Source organism: Zosterops lateralis (genome assembly GCF_965231275.1).
Source record: "Zosterops lateralis genome assembly, chromosome: 18".
Taxonomy (NCBI): Eukaryota; Metazoa; Chordata; class Aves; order Passeriformes; family Zosteropidae; genus Zosterops; species Zosterops lateralis.
In genome coordinates this window covers 2922453-2941044 of record NC_139778.1, presented here as the reverse complement: position 1 = coordinate 2941044, position 18592 = coordinate 2922453, and the positions used below count along the sequence as shown (strand labels likewise).

The 18592-nt window shown below is 45.9% G+C and overlaps 1 protein-coding gene across 2 annotated transcripts in view; it reads left to right on the top strand.

Moving 5' to 3' along the window:
- The window catches only part of UBE2O (ubiquitin conjugating enzyme E2 O), a gene marked incomplete at its 5' end in the record, with an annotated part of 59143 nt that overhangs the window by 30120 nt on the left and 10431 nt on the right, over nucleotides 1-18592 (top strand). The window contains 10 exons of one of the 2 annotated variants that reach the window (XM_083874326.1): nucleotides 710-849; nucleotides 2960-3019; nucleotides 8112-8222; nucleotides 8904-9001; nucleotides 10445-10508; nucleotides 12196-12339; nucleotides 12978-13087; nucleotides 13870-14020; nucleotides 14763-15265; nucleotides 17947-18101. In XM_083874326.1, the coding sequence (XP_083730452.1) occupies nucleotides 3008-3019; nucleotides 8112-8222; nucleotides 8904-9001; nucleotides 10445-10508; nucleotides 12196-12339; nucleotides 12978-13087; nucleotides 13870-14020; nucleotides 14763-15265; nucleotides 17947-18101 (1348 nt within the window). Of the gene's footprint in view, nucleotides 1-709; nucleotides 850-2959; nucleotides 3020-8111; nucleotides 8223-8903; nucleotides 9002-10444; nucleotides 10509-12195; nucleotides 12340-12977; nucleotides 13088-13869; nucleotides 14021-14762; nucleotides 15266-17946; nucleotides 18102-18592 lie in introns of those variants that run through there. The other variant, XM_083874325.1, reaches the window with a different exon arrangement.

Here is an 18592-nt window from a genome sequence, read left to right as displayed (position 1 = left end):
TTGTTGGTGCCTGTTCTCTATGCAGAAAATCAGAATTTGAAAACCAGAATTACCTCCTGCTGTATGTGGTTTGAGAGCATCATCAGCCCTGCTAAAGTATCAGGTGTTCTCCAGATTGCAGCTGCTGCCTTTTGATGAGTAAATTTGCTGTGGAGCTCAGGCACTGATTCAGTGCTGAGCACCACGAGAGTATCTGAATAGCAAAGGAAATAAACGGGGGCCAGAGCTATTCTGCCACTTCATTTTGCAGTCAAGGCTGTAAGGAACATAACTGACCCCAGGCTGGGTGTGTCATCCCTCTTCACCAGGGTAAAATGTGTGTGTAGTGATGAGTGTCTTTGGTTTGCACTATTTAACATGTGTAATAGTGAATTTATTTTTTAAAAAAGCAACAAAAATCACATCTTGCATTTGTGGAGGAAGCTCACCTTGGTATACAGGAGCATTTAGTTCCTCAGAGCATCTCTGGGAAACTGCTGTTTCTCATTCTTGGGGCTATTACTGAGGCACATGGCTAGAACATAAACCCAGCCATGAAATACTGACTTTCTTAGAGGTAAATATAGCAACTGAGCTGAGGACCTATTTTAAAAGTGCTTCTGCAACAGAATTCCCTCAGTGCTGAGGGAGGGGGCTGTCCCTCCGATGATGATCACATTGCTCTGGATGTGACAGAGGACAAGGGGAATGACTGAACTGTTGTGTTCATCAACAGCCATTACAGCTTACTCTGGTTGGGTTTTTTGTGGGTTTTGAGTCTTTTGTGACATGACAGACCTGTGAAGTATTTATTGCTGATGCTGGCATTCTGCCTGCTCCTTGGCTTGCTTTTCCTTGCAACTGAGACAGGTGGGTCTGGCACATGAAGCTGAAAATAGTGCTGCCTTTAAAAGCCAAGAGACGTGAAAATATGTTAAATATAGACCCTCTGTAGAGAAAGTTTTATGCTTTGCTTTGGGAAGAATTTGAATGATTATATTCTTGAGGAAGAATAACAATATGGGAATGCTGCTGATTTACAGCTTCTGTGATTTACCAGCATTGACTAACCCAAAGATATTGCTGCTGCTTCTGCTGCTGGGTAACAATCGAATCATCTTGATGATCCGGGTTCTTCAGAGCTGCATCACAGGGAGCAGTGTGCCTTAGTGATGTGTGGAAACATAATGCATCAGTTTAAGCCCTAATGCATTTTGAAATGAAACTATCATCATACACTTGGAGCTGTGCAGCGAGAATACTTCAGTTACAATACCCAAACTGCTGCTCATGCTTGAGTACTTACTGGAATGAGAAGGTTGCAGCCTGATTCTGAATTTTAAAAGGCTGCCTATACAGTACTTACTTTAACAAATAATTTTAGAAAGCTGTATAAAAATTCATATCTATCTATATACCGCAGTGGGATGTGGGAGGCAGTGAAAACACTTTTTACAATCTGGGAATGTGCTGTGGGGTTCAGGTTTCCCACTGTGATGCGGTTCCGACTCCAGAAGTTGGGTCTAAAAGCCTGCCTGGCTGGGTCTCTTCCTCTCTGACTGAAACACGCAGTCAAGAAGACGATAAATGCCCAGGTTCTTTGGTTTGATTCCAGATCCTGTTCTTGGATTATAGATTGGACTAATTTAGTAAAGCAGGCTGTAAGTCAGGGAGTGGGTTAGGATGAAATGCTGACAAAGCACAGTGGAGTTCAGGCTGGGGGTGAAGAAGTAAAAGGCAGGAATGCAGCAGCAGTGGCACGGTTGGGTCTGAAAGTGACATGTGAGAGAGGCTCTGTCCCCAGTGGTGCATTCATGTGGCACTTCCCAGAGCACAGAGTGTGTCATTAGTGTGTTTGCAGGGCTCAGAGTGGTGTACCAATGCAGATAACTTCTGGACCACTGAAAGGCAGATGAGGCTTCTCCCTGTTCAGGGAGATTTTACCTGAGTTGTTGGGAGGCTGAGCAAGCCTGAAATTGGAATTCAGCCTTGTGGCCTCCTGTGGGACATCATCCCTAATGTAGCATTCCAGTGTATTCAATGGCAGCTGCATTTTATAGTTTTAAGCTTGCTGAAAACACTTAATGAAATAGCCTGCAAGTAGTCTTGAGGTCACTGAAACAGCTGCATGAAGAGCCACTTTTGGAAGGACATCACTTGGTTAATCACTGGAGATTCATCAAGTGATAACATTCCCTTTCGAGGAGCACTCCTGGTGCCCACAGGTCTGTGTGAGCTGCTGTGGGGTATGTGAGGATGGTCCAACCACATCCTTTGTTTCCGGAGCGAGCTCTTTGCCAGCAAGTGCTTTAGCAGGAGCTGGAATAAGCAGTGCTTTGACTTTATCTGTGGTGTTATTGTTGTTTTGTTGCCTGTGTGTACCTGAGAGCTTCTAAGTGCAGAAACAGCCATTTCTTTTCATGTTTTTTTTCCAAGACAAGTCTTTGCTGCAGTGGATTTTTCACCTATTCTCCTGCCAGCCAAGACTTCTTACTGTACAAGACCTTGCTTTATGTGTCCCTGACCAAACAGGCTTCCCACAGATATTTGGGAGTATCTTGGGTGAAAAGCATGCAGGATGAGATGCAGAACTGTGGTGTGATGTGCTGCTTTGTATGTCTTCTGTCTTCTCTACTACATAGACTGGATGTGGGTAGGGAATGATGCGTGGTGCAGGCAGAAGAAGAGGAGAAGGGAGACTTGAGGGGATGAATGAGTCAATGTCTGCACCCTTTTTGATGTGTCTGCTGACTTAGAGCACAGTCATGGATGGATCCCCTGGTTGCTGATGTCAGATCTGTCAACTGGATTTTGCAGCTGTGCCAAGAGGATTAACTCTGTGTATGGAAGTGCCTCAGCATCCTCCACTGCAATCCTCCTCTGTCTGGAGGGTTGGGATACTGTGCATTTGTATTTGTCATGTTATTTCTGACTGTCAGCTGGGGTCATCACTAAAGCAAATCTCTCTCTTTCTCCTTAGCTGAAGCTTGAAGATCGCTCAGTGGTCCCTCGAGATGTGGTCAGACACATGAGCTCCAGTGTAAGTGCTTTTTTTCCTTTGTCCTTTTTTGATTGTGATACTGCTGCATGAATTTCTAAGAGTTGCCAAATTGCCTGAATGGAGCTGGACAGTAATGCTTTGAGCACACTTCTATTTTTAGTCTGTTGAATAGACTTAGCTGCATCCAGTGAAAATGGAATTTGCCTCTCTACAGTTGCATATCTGCAAAGGTCTCCTGAGCAAGCAATCCTGGTCATGGTCAGGGAAGGAGACAAGAATCCTGTCTATCCTGCCATTCTTAAAGTTTTACATTAATCCATTCTGAGACCTGGAGACTGTGGACCTGCTCCCCCAGACCTAACAGGGAGGTTGAAGTGGGAGCAGATCCCAGTTCCACTCTTGCCTTTGCCTCTTTGTGTGCTCTGGTAGAGTTTGGAGGGGATGTTCTCAGACACACCTCTCAATCTGCAGTAAGCAGCATCTTTTCCAGCTTCTCCCAGAAATGCAGTAAACCCAACACTGCTGGAGCATCCAGGACAGCTAGGTTGACAGAAAGCAAGCTGGTTCTTGAACAGCAGCTGATAATTGTTCTCTTTGCTCTTTCTGAATGCTGTCCCATGTCCCAACCGCTCTGTTCTAGTTGTATGGCACTTGTGTCTACCACAGATGTGTGGGTTTGGGGGTTGTGTGGGTAATACTGGGGAGATTGTTGAGTATCAATGATCAGATGGGATGTGCTCTCTTTAGGAGCTCAGCAAGGTTGGCAGTTTTTTGCTGTGGCTCAGACGTAACCTCTAACCCTGAGCCATATGGCCCTGCCATGTGCTTGCCTCTGCCTTCTCTTGACTTGATTCCAGCAATGTGGCTACCAAGGCTGTGGTGAAGGAAGCAGCTGGCCACTAGCTGCTGCACTTGCACCACATGGTGTGCAGCCTGGTGTAGGGAGAGAGAAGGCTTTTCTCTGACCTGCCTGGCTTGTTTGGGTTTTTATTGTTTTTAAATAAAGCCTTTTTTTTGTCAATTAATAAAAGTAAACCCATCCCCTTTTTCATGGTATATTACAAAGAAAAAAAAAAAGGAATAAAATGCTTGAATGATAATTTGAAAATTGCTGAAGCAAAGTATTTCCTTAAGAAATTTAATGGTTGTTTGAAATGGAAATTTGAAGTCAACATATATTTCTAAAAATGCAATTTTATGAAAGAGTTCTCACCCGAAACAATGAACAGGTAGCAACTGGAGTTATCAGCTGTTCACAGTGTTGTACCTGGCACAGCTGGAGCTCTCAGTATATTCTTCTCACTCAGGGGGATGCTTTGAGTCCTATCTCTCAACTGTTTGTTATCCAGTGCTTCTTAAAGTCATTGTAAGCTTTCAGGACAGCAGGTTGTTCTCCTCTTGGCAAACATGGATGTGCTGCTTTTGTTTGCAATTTCCATTCTCATTTGAGCAGAAATTGGCTCCCCTGGCTTGCTGCACATGTTTTGGTAGATATGTACCCAGCAGTTGCCTTGCACATTCATTTTTGTCAGTTTGCATATTTAAATAATGGTATTTTCTTGACCCTTGTGCTCAATAACTTCATTTTTTAAATTGATGGAATGGTGAGATTATAACTCAATTTCTCTCTATTAGAAAGCGTAACAAATCTGATATATTTCCTCACCCTCAAATGTTTTTAAATCAAACAATATGTGGTAAATTAAACAATAAACCCCCTTTATCCCAAAGAAAACCTTCACTTGCTAACAGACATATTCCAAAAATTACAGGAGTGTTTAAAATAGAAAACCTGCGGGTGTCAGCCTGCCAAATTCAGGATGTGGGATGGTTGCCCTGCGCCAGTTGGCCTGGCAAATGGAGAATGTGGAACTTATTCTGTATTCAACACACTCTCTTAAGGCTTGTTTTTAACCTTGAGCGGGAAGGACTCGAAATCCTCTGTTCCTCAAGAGAGGGAGCTGACTCAAATCCGTGTGCTTCTCATTGAGCATTGAGTGTGGGAAAAGACTGCTTCAGGGGGAAATGCATAAAATGAGATCATTTTCACTGAGTGCAGTTGTGCCTGAAAGTCTAATCCAGCTGGATGAGAAGCAGGAAAAGTGGAAAGTTAATTTTTCCAGGTGACTTCCAGGTGATGCTAGTTTGGGGAAAAGGTAGGAAGTAGGTCTGTAATCTGTCAAACACCTGGATTTTGTTGCTTCAAAGGATGCTGGGCTATGCTGTCCCTTTTAAACAAAGGAATTACAGTGGTATAAAGATCCTCTTATTAGAAAAGAGTTATTAGCTGAGGAAAGAGTAGAAGGATGGGAGGTAGCAGATATGGGATTGAAGGCTGTGTTTCCAGAGCTGCTGTGCTCTTGGATGGGACTTTGCTGGTCTTCCTTAAAGCCTTGTCTCTGATGGGGAAGGAATCCATTCACTGCTTAAACGTTCAGTATCTCCAGTATGGTGCATGATGTCAGGGTACCAGAAGAGGCAGGAGCAAGGTCTCAATTGTGGAGTGAGTGGGGCTTGAACCCATCAGCTCTCCTCATTCAGTTCAGTCACCTCCCTTTTCCAGTTCTGTTATTGGAATTGATGAAAATTGATAATCGTAACAGAACTCTGAAATGTAACCTGGTTTCATTTGGCCCCTCCTTTAATGGGATCAGCTAATGAAAGGTGTGTTTGGGCTGTGCCCAGCTGAGGACCTGCCCTGGAAGATGAGACAAGTTGGCCATGTCTCTTTCTGGGACTGCACTGCTGAGCACTGCTATAAACTGAGAGTGATTCAGCAGAACCCCTCAGCCTGCAAATCTGCATCCTCTGTCACAGGCTAATGTTCCCCTGAACCTTCCTTTATTATGAGTTTACTTATTTCCCTACTTGAAATGTAGGAAAATAAGTAAACTCATAGTAAGGGAAGGTTCAGTGACAGGTGAGGGAGGAGAACTGATCTGACAGCCCTGTAGGTCCTGGGGCTGCTCACAACATTGATCTCTGCTTTCTTGACCACACACAGGGCTCTGCACTTGCTCAAGCATTTTATAACTGGAAGGAGAAGCTCAGTTTAGCTGAGCTAAACCTGTTGCTCTTGGCAGTCACTAATAGCACCCAAATGTGTTAGGTGGGAGGCACCTTTAGGGTGGCACAGGTACCTTCTCCATGGGGAAACTCACTTAGAGAACAAGCAGAAGGTGCTGAAGCACATCAGTCGTTCTAGTCCTGGTTTTATTGCTGCTATACTTTCATCATCCATTAAAGGGGTTTTAGACCAGGAGACAATATGATCTACAGAAATCACAGGTGTTAGATTGTATCATGTCTCAGAGCTGCTGTCATGTTGGCTGCTGATAAAGAAAAAAATAAATTCTGAAATGTGCAGTGTAGGGCAAGGAATTTGTTTCTGGAGGGTTTTTTGATTCTGACTAACAGTCTAAAACACAGGGCATGAACTGTAAAGCACAGCACCAAGATGATGTGGGTATACTTGTTTTAGCTTACTCTGGAGGAAAAGCAGGGCAGGTGGCTGTGCTGTAGCCTGCAGAAACTGTGGGTTTGTTGAGCAGGTGCCACTTCTGAGCAGGCCTCACTCATCCCACGGCTCAAATGGTGCTGGCAGCAGCTGTTGTGAAGCCAATGTAGTTCTGGCCAACCCTTTTCAGGTGAGAGTGATGGTACAGCTCTGCTGGGCTCTTTCCTGGCAGCCTGTGCAGGCAACAAGTGAAGCTGCAGTCTGTTGTGATGGAGCTGAAGCTGGGAAAGGTTCCTTTTACTTCCCAGCCCTTCTGAAAGGAATGGGAGTGAGATGTGGAGCAGCTGAAGGGAATAAACCTCTGCTGCTTTGGGGTCTTCCAGCCTGGTTCTCCCAGCCCTCCTGGCTGTGCTGGCACAGCTCTGCCTGGGGCAGGTCCATCTCCTGATCCCATTGCCTTGGGGCTGCAGGGCACAGGGCTGGTGGGGTGTGAGGACAGAACTAGCAGCAGGCAGGTGGAAAGCAAGCCAGCCAAAAAGACTGAGCAGTCTATCCAGGAATTATCCTGGACTGTCTTTGTTCCAGCTGCCAGTCCTCAAGATGAAACTGAATGAGTTGAGCACCAGCAAACTCATGAACTCCCACAAGGGCTGCCCAGAGCTCTGAGTGAAAGCCTTGTCTGAACACTTCCCGTGGTTGAAAGAACAGAACTGAGCAAAGAGTTCTTGCAGGATATAAGCCCTTTGAGTGTTGTGCTCAAGTCCTGCTGGAGCAGAGACCTTGATGTTTGAGATAAGGACAGCTCATACCAGGGCATTTGTCATGCTGGTCCTCAGTCAGCTTTGATAATGGACTTGTGGTCTTTAATAAATAAGAGTATCGATTGTCCCAGCTGTCAGGAGGCCAAGGCAGCTGCTGCCTTTGACAGTGTTTGGGTTAGCAGCCCTTCCTTGCAGGCCTCCACCATATGTGTGAGCAACATGCACATTGTGTGCTCCCTGCCAAGCTGCCCCCAGAAGGCTCCTAACAGCATGCCTTCTTTTCTTAGGGGCAAAAAAGATTAAAACTTTGTTAAAAAGTAAGGGAGATAATGACAGACCATCTTATAATTAGACCAACTGTAAATTATCTGGCTGCAAATGTTGAAATTTGACCACAGGTGCCAGATATTTTTTTTTCAGTATGACACAAAATAAAGACCATTTATAGCATCCTGCAAAATTATGTGAGTTGAAGTCAAAACAGCTTTAAAGAACTTCTGTTTTGTTGCTGATCTACCCCTGCCTTTGCTGATCTAACCCTGCTGACTCAGGGCAGTACCTGCATGGTGATTCTGTGGAGCTGGGGAGCCAGGCAGATTTTAAAGCAAGTAAATCCTAATCACCTGATATAGTGTGGTCTTATTTGACCAGGTGCAGGAGTCTCTGCTTTAGCAGCTATTTCAGGTTCTAACTGGGAAGAAAACACTACAGGTCTGTAATAGTGATCTCACCTTCTGAGCTCTCATAGCGTTGTGTGAAATGCCCCTGCATTTCACAAGGACATGAAGGGTAAAAGAGGGTTTAGTATTAAACTTTATTTGTCTCTGAATTTAGGAGTTGGACACAAAACACATACATTTGTATCTAGGACCTTCCCTAGGTAACAAACCTTTTTTCCCTTTTGTATTTTCAGGACAGTCAGTGTGGAACCGTAATTGACGTCAATATTGAGTGTGCTGTGAAGCTGGTGGGAACCAACTGCATCCTTTACCCTGTCAACAGCAAAGACCTGCAGCATATCTGGGTGAGAACACAGCCAAAATACACATGAGCCAGGGCCTGGTGGTTTGGAGGGATGCTGCTGTACTTCAAGTCTCTCTTGAAGGCAAAGCATCCATGTTGTGCAAGATGCATCTGCAGTTTGGTTTTATTTTAATCTTGCTGCAAGCCACCTCCCTGGCAGAAGATGATGCAGCATCTCCTTGTCTCCCCATCTGTTCTGTGTTTCTCATCACATTGCTGAGACCAAATTGTCTTGAAGGGCTAGACTGACATTAAATTTTGTGAGAACTCCTGCTCTGAGTGTGGAAAGCTCTTGTGGCAACCTGACCAGGGCAGCCCATGGCTGTGGTCCAGAGCTGCTGAGCTGCGACACCACTGCTGTTTAAACAGGCCATAAAAATGCTGAGATGACTCAAGCATGTTTCTGTTGAGCTGGAACAGTCTCAAATGTATCTGTTTCTCTCTTTGAGTGGATAGGTGATTTCCAGAGATGAGGTGGGGTAGGATTTCATTTTCCTTTTTCCTCTGAGATAAAGATAATTTGGGAGTGAAGAGCAGGAATGTCATAACTCATCCCAAGTCACAGCCTGCGGGAAGACAGTAGGATATGAGCTCCTCTGGGATGAAAATTAGTCTTAGTGATAAAAATTGGCTCCAGCTACAACCATTATTTATAAAGCTTTGTTTCCTGTTTTCATCACAGCCTTTCATGTATGGTGACTACATAGCTTATGACTGCTGGCTTGGCAAGGTCTATGACTTGAAGAACCAGGTCATCCTCAAGCTCTCCAATGGAGCCAGGTACTTCTCTCCTTCCTGTGGAAGACTGTCCCCCTTGGCTTTCACAATTCTCATCTGTTTTATGAGGACAAGAAACAGTTTGGGCTTCATTTACATAGTGATAAGTTATCTGCTTGCATAATCTTCAGATGTAGAGCAAGAGAATACATCTTCCTCTGAAAACATTGAGATTCATTGACAACCCTCTGGAAAAGCTGTAATCTGAAGGGTGACAATTTTTTTTTCAATCCCAGCAGATCAGTGCTCCAGAGCTAAAGCACATTGGTCTTTAAACTGTGCTTCTCCTCTGCAGAAGTAGCTTTTTAAGTGGGATGGTTGTTCCAGACTGTTTCTCAGTAGGAGAGCGTAACTTCACCAAGCTGCAGGGAGAATTCTTACCTTAAAAAAGGGCCTGTGAAATGGTGGAAATTTGCAGGCTAGTGGTTTTTATCAAAGATGAAAAAGCAGCCCAAGATAGGACACCTTTCTTTTTCGCTGGAATTTTTATAAATGCAAACACAATACAAAGTCTAGAGGAAGATTTAACCAGAGATATTGAAAGAAATGCATGGTGAAATTTCTGCAAAGCCAGCAGGAGGATCTGAATTCTGTTCCTTGCGTGTGGGACAGTGACTTGTGTGCTAACCCTTATGAACTCACTGCTTTCACTCTGTTACTGAGGCCTGTCTTATCCTACAAACTCTTGATGCAAGGGAAGGAAGGAACCAGTGGAGGGCCAAGAGGGGTGTGGGCCTGGCAGCTGGGGAATAACCCATCTGTCTTGTAAATTGTGTTGACATTGCTGTTTAAAACACAACAATCAAATCCCCAATCTTGCAGCCAGCTCTGAGTCTGAGAGAAGTGAGTAATGTGGGAGCTGTAGCAGATGATTGGTGGATGCATCTGAGAGTTTGACTGTGTTACTATGCTGTTAACCCAGGCTGGAAGGTTCTTAGGTGTATGTCAGACCAGGAGTGAAAAATAGCCACACATCTCTGTCTGTAATTCCTGCGGTTACTGGTGCAATTTAAAACTTTTCTTGAAATCTTGTGCCAGCTCCTGTGTAAAGTGAGGTACTGTTTGCAAAACCTCTTCCTAATGAATCATTTGAAATGCCACCAGAAGTTACTCTGGAATTTAAGCTATTACTGTAGGAAATATGGCCAAATTGCCTTTAAGTCTCAGCATGGCATGAGTAACAAAGGGACCTTTGCAGCAGAAAAATCTTGTCCAGCACCCAGCCTGTTACTTAGCATGGTTTTTCACATGTTGAATGGGACCTTTAGGTACCTTTAATGCTTTTACAGTTTGTCTATAACCAGTTTTTCTCTGGACCATAAAAGCTGATACACTGCTGTGTGCATGGCCAGATGTGCTCAGGCAGTGTCAGTTCCTTGGGTGCAGTTTGCTTTTGGGGTGGATGGCTCTGGAAATGTGACCATGTGTCTCCTGTCTGCTTTCCAGGTGTTCCATGAGCACAGAAGATGGAGCCAAGCTGTATGATGTCTGTCCCCACGTCAGTGACTCGGTGAGCTGCTGGCTCTCCTGAGAGTCCTTTTGATCGACTTTGTCTTGGAAACTTTTTGTCTGGTAGGGAGGGAGAAGGCAAAATTCATAGGCATTTGTTAATCCTAAGAATGTATCACTTACAGTAACAGTTTAAAGGTAATTTTAGCAGAGTTTGAGGAGGTATTACAATTAATACATCCAGCTGGTTTCTTTGTAAACAACTTGTGTAACATGCTGTCAGATGGCTGGTGTCAAGGCAGTTCACTCACTGCTCCTTCTATCTGCACATGCTTCTAAAGGCTCTTCCTCCATTTACTGGTTTTAAAAACTCCTCCTCTTCTGGTAAAAGGTATTTTGTTTAACAGATGTTCTGCTAGAAGCAGGTTTTCAGGTCATGTAAAATAATGTCTCTTGTTAGTGCAGTCCATGGCGCTGTTTGAATGGAGAGCTGCTGCCATACTGGCATTTTCCAAATCACATGGCAGGGAAGGTTTTGCTGGCTTTTGGGTAAAACAGTTTGCTGTGTGATGAGATCTAACCTCTCTCACCTTCAAAGGCTGATGACAGCTTGCTTGTTCTTCCAAAGGGCCTTGCTGCACTCCTGGCAGTGCTGGGAGATGACAGAGGATGACGTGTGATTTTTAGGAGGTAGCAAAGCACTGAGCTCTTATCCTTCCCAGCCTTCAAAGCAAAGGTCCCTTTGATCTAAAAACTGCACTTCTGCTAATACTTGATGCCAGCTTGTTGAAGAGTAAATGGAATATCAGTTCAATAGGATGTGCTGTTGTGGTTTTCTGGTTCTGTACAGAAAAGGAGTGGTCTGTCGCTCGATATTCTCCAGTACCTCAGTCTCTGCTACTTTGGGTTGTGCAGTGTGTTTTCTGCTTGCTAAATCGATGTTGTAACAACATTCAGCTTCTGGTTACCCAATTTTGAGATGGTTTGTTTTGAGTCAGGCTGCCTTTAAAGTGTACAGAGTCCTCTGGGGAGATTCAGCCAGGACTGAATCACAGGCTTTCTCCAGAGTTATTCTTGATCCTGTGCTCAGAATTGCTGTGTGTTAGATGCTTACCTGACTTAGATCTTGTCACACCGCTCTTATCCCTTCTGACAAATTACAAGACTCGATGCAGTTTTGTGCTCAGTATTTTATCTACCCTAAACCGCTCTGTCCGCCCCCACACTCTGAATCTCAGTATCAGTGGGAAGGAGCTCTAGGAAAGCAATTGTGTTTACTGTCCTGTTTTTGTTTTCAAAGAACTGTCATATTAACTAATCCACCTGAGACACGAATAGTACTTACACACTTAATTCGACAAGCAGAGAGTGAAGGCGCACATCCTCTGCTTCTGAGAGATGTAGATGCTTGAATTAGAGCGTGGAAAAGAGAGGGGTGTCCTTGCCAGGCTGCCCTTGCCTATCTTGTTACAGAGAACCTCTGTGTGGAAATATGCATCTTCTGTTTCTTGCAAGCACCTTTGCTTCTCCTGCACCAAGTCCTGGTCCTGTTTGGGTGTGTGACAGAGCAGGTTGCTATAGGAACTGTTGGGCTGCCTTCAGGAGAGGGAGAGCTACAGGAGATGGGCATATTGCAGACTTTACCTTTATAGCTAATTTCACTGATCACAAGAGATTGAAGGGAAATGCTGAAATATTAGATCCTAGAGTCCTTTATGCTGTTTTTCTCCCCTCTATTTCTCCCACAGGGTCTCTTCTTTGATGATTCATATGGCTTTTATCCTGGGCAAGTCCTCATTGGGCCATCTAAAGTGTTCTCCAGTGTGCAGTGGCTCTCGGGTGTGAAGCCTGTTCTGAGCACCAAGAGCAAGTTCAGAGTGGTGGTAGAAGAGGTAAGGACTCACACCCTGACACATGGCCACCTTCTGCCTCGCATGGTCCCTGGCTGGCTGTTTGGAGCAGAGTCAGTTTGCCATGGTAACCTCCCAAGAGCAAATGTGCTGTGGCTGTGGTGTTCTGAGGTGACAAATTTCTCCTTGGGGACTGCCAGGACTTTTGAGCATCCTAGCAAGGGTCCCTGCTGGCACCCTGTAAAGTGATCATGTGTCAGCACACTCAGAGGGCAAAACTGCTGATCATTAGGGCACTAGGAGCACATCTTCTATTGAAACTTAATATTGCCTGCTGTCCAAAAAGGGAGAATTATTGCTGACTCCTTGCTTAAAGAAGGAGCAGCTCCAAGTCCATTAGCATATCTCTTTGTGACATTGGACTGCTGATTTATATATACCATAGCTTCCTTCCCAAGCCACTTGTCTTTCCTTGAAGTTAAAAGTTGTAGAATCTCTGTTGTCAGGGATCAGGCTGTGGGGGCCCTGTGATTGTCCTGGGTGTGGTAAAACTGCACTTGCCCATATTAAATGATAAAAGCAGGTTTGCCATTTTCCTGTGTGTAAACTTTCAGATCTGAGACACTCGTCTGGGAAAGTCTCTGAAATGTTAAATTTTCCTTTCTATCATTACATTGTAGGTACAAGTGGTAGAACTAAAGGTTACTTGGATCACTAAAAGCTTCTGTCCTGGAGGTACTGACAGTGTGAGCCCTCCTCCCTCGATAATCAGCCAGGAGAAGCTGTCCAGGTAAGATCACTTGAAAAAACCCCTTTTCACTCCCTGCACTCAGGCCCTGCAGACTGTGGGTGACAGGCCTACCAAGTGAAGAGACACAATGCTGCTGTTTCCACCATACCCCAGAGCTTCAAAAATACAAGAGAACAACTTCCAGATTAGTTTAGCAGACACCTGAGTTACCAGCACGAGGGCAAGCATCCCGTTAATGCCAAGCTCTCTCCAGCTGACAGGTGCACAGAGTGGTATCTGTGTCTTCTTGTCCTTTGACTCGTGCTGGAGCAGCCTGCAGCTCCGTGTGTGTCAGGGGTGGGGCTGGGCTGGGGCTCAGGGGTGCGGCTGCAGCCCAGGCTGGTGCTGAGGCAGTAACTGGTGCCCTCTGCAGGCTGCAGCTGCAGGAATGGGTTGGGAAAGCTCAAAAGACGAGTGAGATGAGCAGCAGCACTGTCATTGTGGGTCCTGCCTGGAGCTCATGTGCTGGAGGGGAGCAGCTCTCAAATTACAGCAAAAAACCCCGAATGTCTCTTGGCAGCTCTGTCTGGGAGGAAGAGGGGAACTACAGGGAGAGGAGTGACTTGTGTCCCACCCAAACCCTTTATATCCCCACCCAATCCCTGGTGAGATTCCCACTTCTCCTTTAGAATTGTGTGCCTGGAAATGATTTGGTGTGGTGCTCTGCCCCCCCCGAAGCAGCACTGTTGGTGTGGGGCCACGCCAGCCTTGTGAAGGCCCTGGGCACTGCTGGGTTCTGTCACTGTTACTGCTCTGTGCTCATGGCTCTCCTGTTCTGCCAGGGTAAAGCGTCTGGGCTGCTTTGACCATGCCCAAAGGCAGCTTGGGGAAAGATGCCTCTACGTGTTCCCAGACAAAGTGGAACCTGCAAAAATCACCTGTGAATGCCCAGAGAGGAACTGTGTCCTGGGTGAAGGATCAGTTGCCAAAAAGGTGAGTTGAGGGGTCGAGGGAGGCATTGACTTCTCTAAGCATTTGTGGTCACTGTGGCTTTTAAAGCAGAGATCTTCCTGGTAGTCATGTGGTCTGAAATGTGACTCCTGAAGTGGTTGTGAAGAGTAATGACTTGTTGTTGCCAGCAGGGAAGTGACCTTGTGGAGCAGTCTGACTGCTCTGGGTGTAGCATGCAGCTAACACCTTGAGAGAACATGAACAGGACCTGAACACAGAAGTGTCACTTTGCAGGGGGTCAAGTGTGCTCTGACAGCTGCATCCTCATGGAGCTGAAATGTTCAGTTAAATCCTTGCTATGGTGAAACAAGGAAGTTGTTTTTGCTTCCTAGGTCAAGTGAGTCATGCTATAGTCTGTACCTGCTGGCTGTAGAGCTGTGGTGTTTCTATGTCATCAGTGTGTAGATGGTGACCTCTCTGCATGTCCATGCCTGTTACGTGGATTAACTTGTGCAGCTTCTTGTGACCTTCCATAAAAAAAAAAGTTTAAAACATGCTTAAAATAATCTGGGGGGGCAAAGCTGATTTTACTTGGGCTAGTGCAGTGCTGCTCCTGAGCACTGTGAGATGCTGGTTTGCAGATAGTCTGGTGCAGGTGGAATTTGCAGAGCCCCATGGGTGCTGTTGTGCTGTTTTTCCTTGCACAAAGCTGAGCATTCCCCAGGCTGGCTGGCAGCCTGCTGAGTGTCCAGGCACAGGTGTGACCCACGTCTGCTCTCTCCAGGTGAGACGGCTGCTGAAGAAGCAGATTGTGAAGATCATGTCGTGCTCCCCGGAGTCTCAGGGCACCAGTGAAACCCCTGACAAAGAGTCTGCTGCAGCTGCTGACCAAAAATCAGAAGAGCTTAAGCCTGAATCCAAGTGTGAGCTGGATGACTCTTCCAACAGTGCATCGAGTCCTGGGGAGAGAAAGGAGGAGCAGCCTGAGGAAATAGGGAAGGAGAAAGGGGGAGCAGCAGCACGGCAGCAGCAGCCTCCCTTTCTCCTGAAGGATGAAGGGCTGCCTGACTACCGGCTTCAGTCCATGGAGCAGGATGCTGATGATGAGGCAGCTGATGACACTGATGACACCAGTTCTGTCACCTCTTCTGCCAGCTCCACTGCCTCGTCCCAGAGTGGCAGTGGCACCTGCCGCAAGAAGAGCATCCCTCTTTCCATCAAAAACCTGAAGCGGAAGCACAAGAAGAAGAAGACCAAGGTTTCACGAGAGTTCAAGCCAGGAGACAGGTGAGCTGGATTTCCACACCCACGTGTAATTGCCAAAATTTCCCTTAGCCAAGTGTTCAGCTGTAAAGCACCACCTGAACTCAGGTGCAGGATGATGAGGAGTTTGGGCACCACTTGATAGTAACTGACAGCAATTATCTTGTGATGACTGTGCAGTGGCCTGTGTGGAATCAGCTTGGTCTCAGTCCAGCTTCTGATGAAACTGGGGCCATGTGACCTGACACTGGTGCTATTCCATTTCAGCTGTGCCTCAGGGCATCGACAGCATAGCTGTGCTGTGTTAGACTCTGTGTGCAGGGAAAGAGGTGAATAAAGATCACACAGCCTAAACATGACACTAATTGGTTACCTTACTGGCAGCTTCTGCAGAGAGGCTGGGGACAGATCATGCTAGGAATGGACAGCTTATCCTAGAGAGCTGTCTCCAGAGCAGCACGGAGCTCTGAGCTGGCAGAGCATGGGCTCTGTTATCCTTGCCCTGCTCTGCAGAGATCTGCAATTTTTGCCAGAAGTATACTTCTTAATATTAGATTTTTTTAATGAATAAATTGCACTCACTTCTTGAGAGCCTTGAAGGAATTGATTTCAGTAGCTTGGGAGAGGGAGCACTGCATGTATCTGCCCATTTCTAGATAAAACTGGATCTCAGCAACTTTTGCCTTTAACTTAGGAGTGTTTAAACTGTTTTCATGGGATGCAGGGACATCTGACAAGTGGTCTGCCTGTTTGCTAACTTCCCTGGGCTGCTTAGTTGTGTACAGATTCTGCATCAACTGTTACAAGAGAACATGTAAAGTGACAGGAAAGTGACATTATCAGAGATTATTCAAGAGAGATAGTAGTTTTAAAATGTCATTAACTTCATTAGCATTTTTTGTAGGTATTTAACTTTGCCTGTATGCAACTGGAGTGGTTCTTGTAGTCCTTGTGAGTTCTGGAGAAATTAGATTTGAAGGTCACAAAGCCCAGCAGAGCAGTAATCCAAGTGTGAGAGAAAATCGGAGTGTGAGATAGAGTTCCTGGGAAAGGAATCTTGGTTCACTGTTCATGTCTCACTCCCCCGCTGAGTGTCTCTGTTTTACTGAAGGTTTTGCTAGGGCACCTGGTGGCTCCCTGCTCCATACAGGCAATAGAGAGAAATCTCTGTGGCAGCCCCAAGAAATTCCAGTGCTGGATCAGGGCAGCTCCAAAGAGATGCAGAGACAACCATGACACAGAGAATAGGAGAGGCTTTTTCAGCACAGACTGAGAGCCCCCAGCTGATGCTGTGAAGGGTGCATGTGGCATCTGGGCACAGCTCAGTGTGAAGGGGCCAGTGCTGTTGAATGCTCCTCTGGGGTGCTGAGGCCATCAAAGATGTTCTGCCAGGCACTGCTGAGAAATGCTGAGTGCTTGGGCTGCCTGCACTTGGTCACCACATGTGATTGTGTCAGCTCCTGGGCAGTCTGGCTGCAGGGGCCAGCTCAGCATGTGGCTTTGCCATCAGTGAGTGACCTGCTGCAGCTCTCTGTGCAGCACATAGACCACTGGATGTCTTTTAGTGATGGTGTACAGGGATTTTTATTAACATCAAGTTTTGATTTTTGTTTGAAGCCACTGCTGCAGACTAGAGTGCCTCATTTCCTTGCACACCCTTTCCACTCCCATCTTCAGCTGCATGTGTCCTATATCCCCCAGAAACCATCTTGTTGCATATCACATACACACTTGGCCTGTTACAGAACCTTCTCTGATAATTTCTGCTATTGAGTGCTGGCCCTACTAAAAACTTCATCTTGTTTCCACTTAAAAATATTTCTCTGACATTCATAAAAACAGAGCTGGTGGCAAACAGCTGTATTTGCCTATTGTATATTCTTTCTGACTTGGTTCTGAAACCAGCATAAATCCAGCACATGTGTTATTCTGGAAGGCCTGGCCAGCAAAGTAAAGGGAAGTTTTAAAGCCAGTGTGGGATTTGGTTTGTTCTGTGCTGTAGGAAAGATGAAATTAGTGGAGGGCGTATTTAGAAGAGTGTCCAGCTAGGCTGTCCCTCCTGCCCCAAGCACTTTGCCTCCTCAAGCATCCCTGTCAAGCCCCACAGCAGAGAACCAGCATGTGGTCCATTGTGGCATGTTTGGGTTTAATTTCTGCACTGCAGAGACACACATGTGTTTGAACAGCTGGGATGGACATTCTTCTCTTTTAAACAAAATCCTTTTGGTTTACCCACATTCAATGTGTTGCCTCTTTTCTTTTTGTTTTGTTTTTTCCTCTCTGGAAGGGCTGTGACAATTAATATCTTTCTAGTCATGTGTTCTAGTTTCAAAGACTCCTCAGGGCCATCAGGCTGGAAGGTGCTCCAGTAGAGAAGATCTCAGGTTTCAAACTGTTTGAAGCTTCTGTCATGCTTCTGTTGGGGGCAGAAAGTGAGTGCCAGCAGATGTTAATTTGCCTCCATAGGAATAAAAGTGAACTCAGCAGGAGCTCCCTAGAAAGTCAGTCCTCCTTCAGCAATGTAACACCTGCAGGGGTTGAGAACCCATCAAAACAAAGCCCACTGTGTAGCTTCATCCATGGGCTCTGCGTGGGGTTTCCTGACTCGCTTCCCAGCCTGCTGATCCACTTACCTTTGTGTTGCTGAGGTCCATCTTGATCCCTGACATTCCCTTTGGTAACTCCTTGCCTTTCTGTGCTGCCAGGGTTGCTGTGGAGGTGGTGACCACGATGACTTCAGCTGACGTGATGTGGCAGGATGGCACCGTGGAGACAAACATCCGCTCCAATGAGCTGATCCCTGTCCATCATCTGGACAACAACGAGTTCTGCCCCGGCGATTTTGTGGTGGACAAAAGAGGTATTGGGTGTCAGAACAATGCTCTTAATTGCAAAGTATTGTTCAGTTTGGATCCCCTAATTTGCTCTGTGGCTGTTTGTGCTCACTTGAGGTGGGCACCTGACAGGGACAGCAGTGATTCAGCTGGCTTGGTGGGAATGGCAGCAGAGAACCATTATTTACATACCTTGTAAATGTTGTTGGACTGACAACAGGGAGGATGTGGAAGGAATAAATACCAAGGAGCCAAACTAGGATTTTCAGTATTTCTGCAGAGCTGGGGTTGCCCACCTTGAAGGGGCCAACAGCTCTGAGCTCTGTCCCAGAGTGAGGGGAGAAACAAATTACCTCAGGCAGTTTTCTCTGTATGGCTGATCTATCATGACCCTCGTATTTTTTCCATGAAGAGTTTTGGAATCCAGAGGCATCTTCATGAATTCCTTTTCTTCCCCAAACCAATTGGTGATGCTAGTGAGGGCCACGGGACAAGGAGACTTACAGCTTTTGGATAT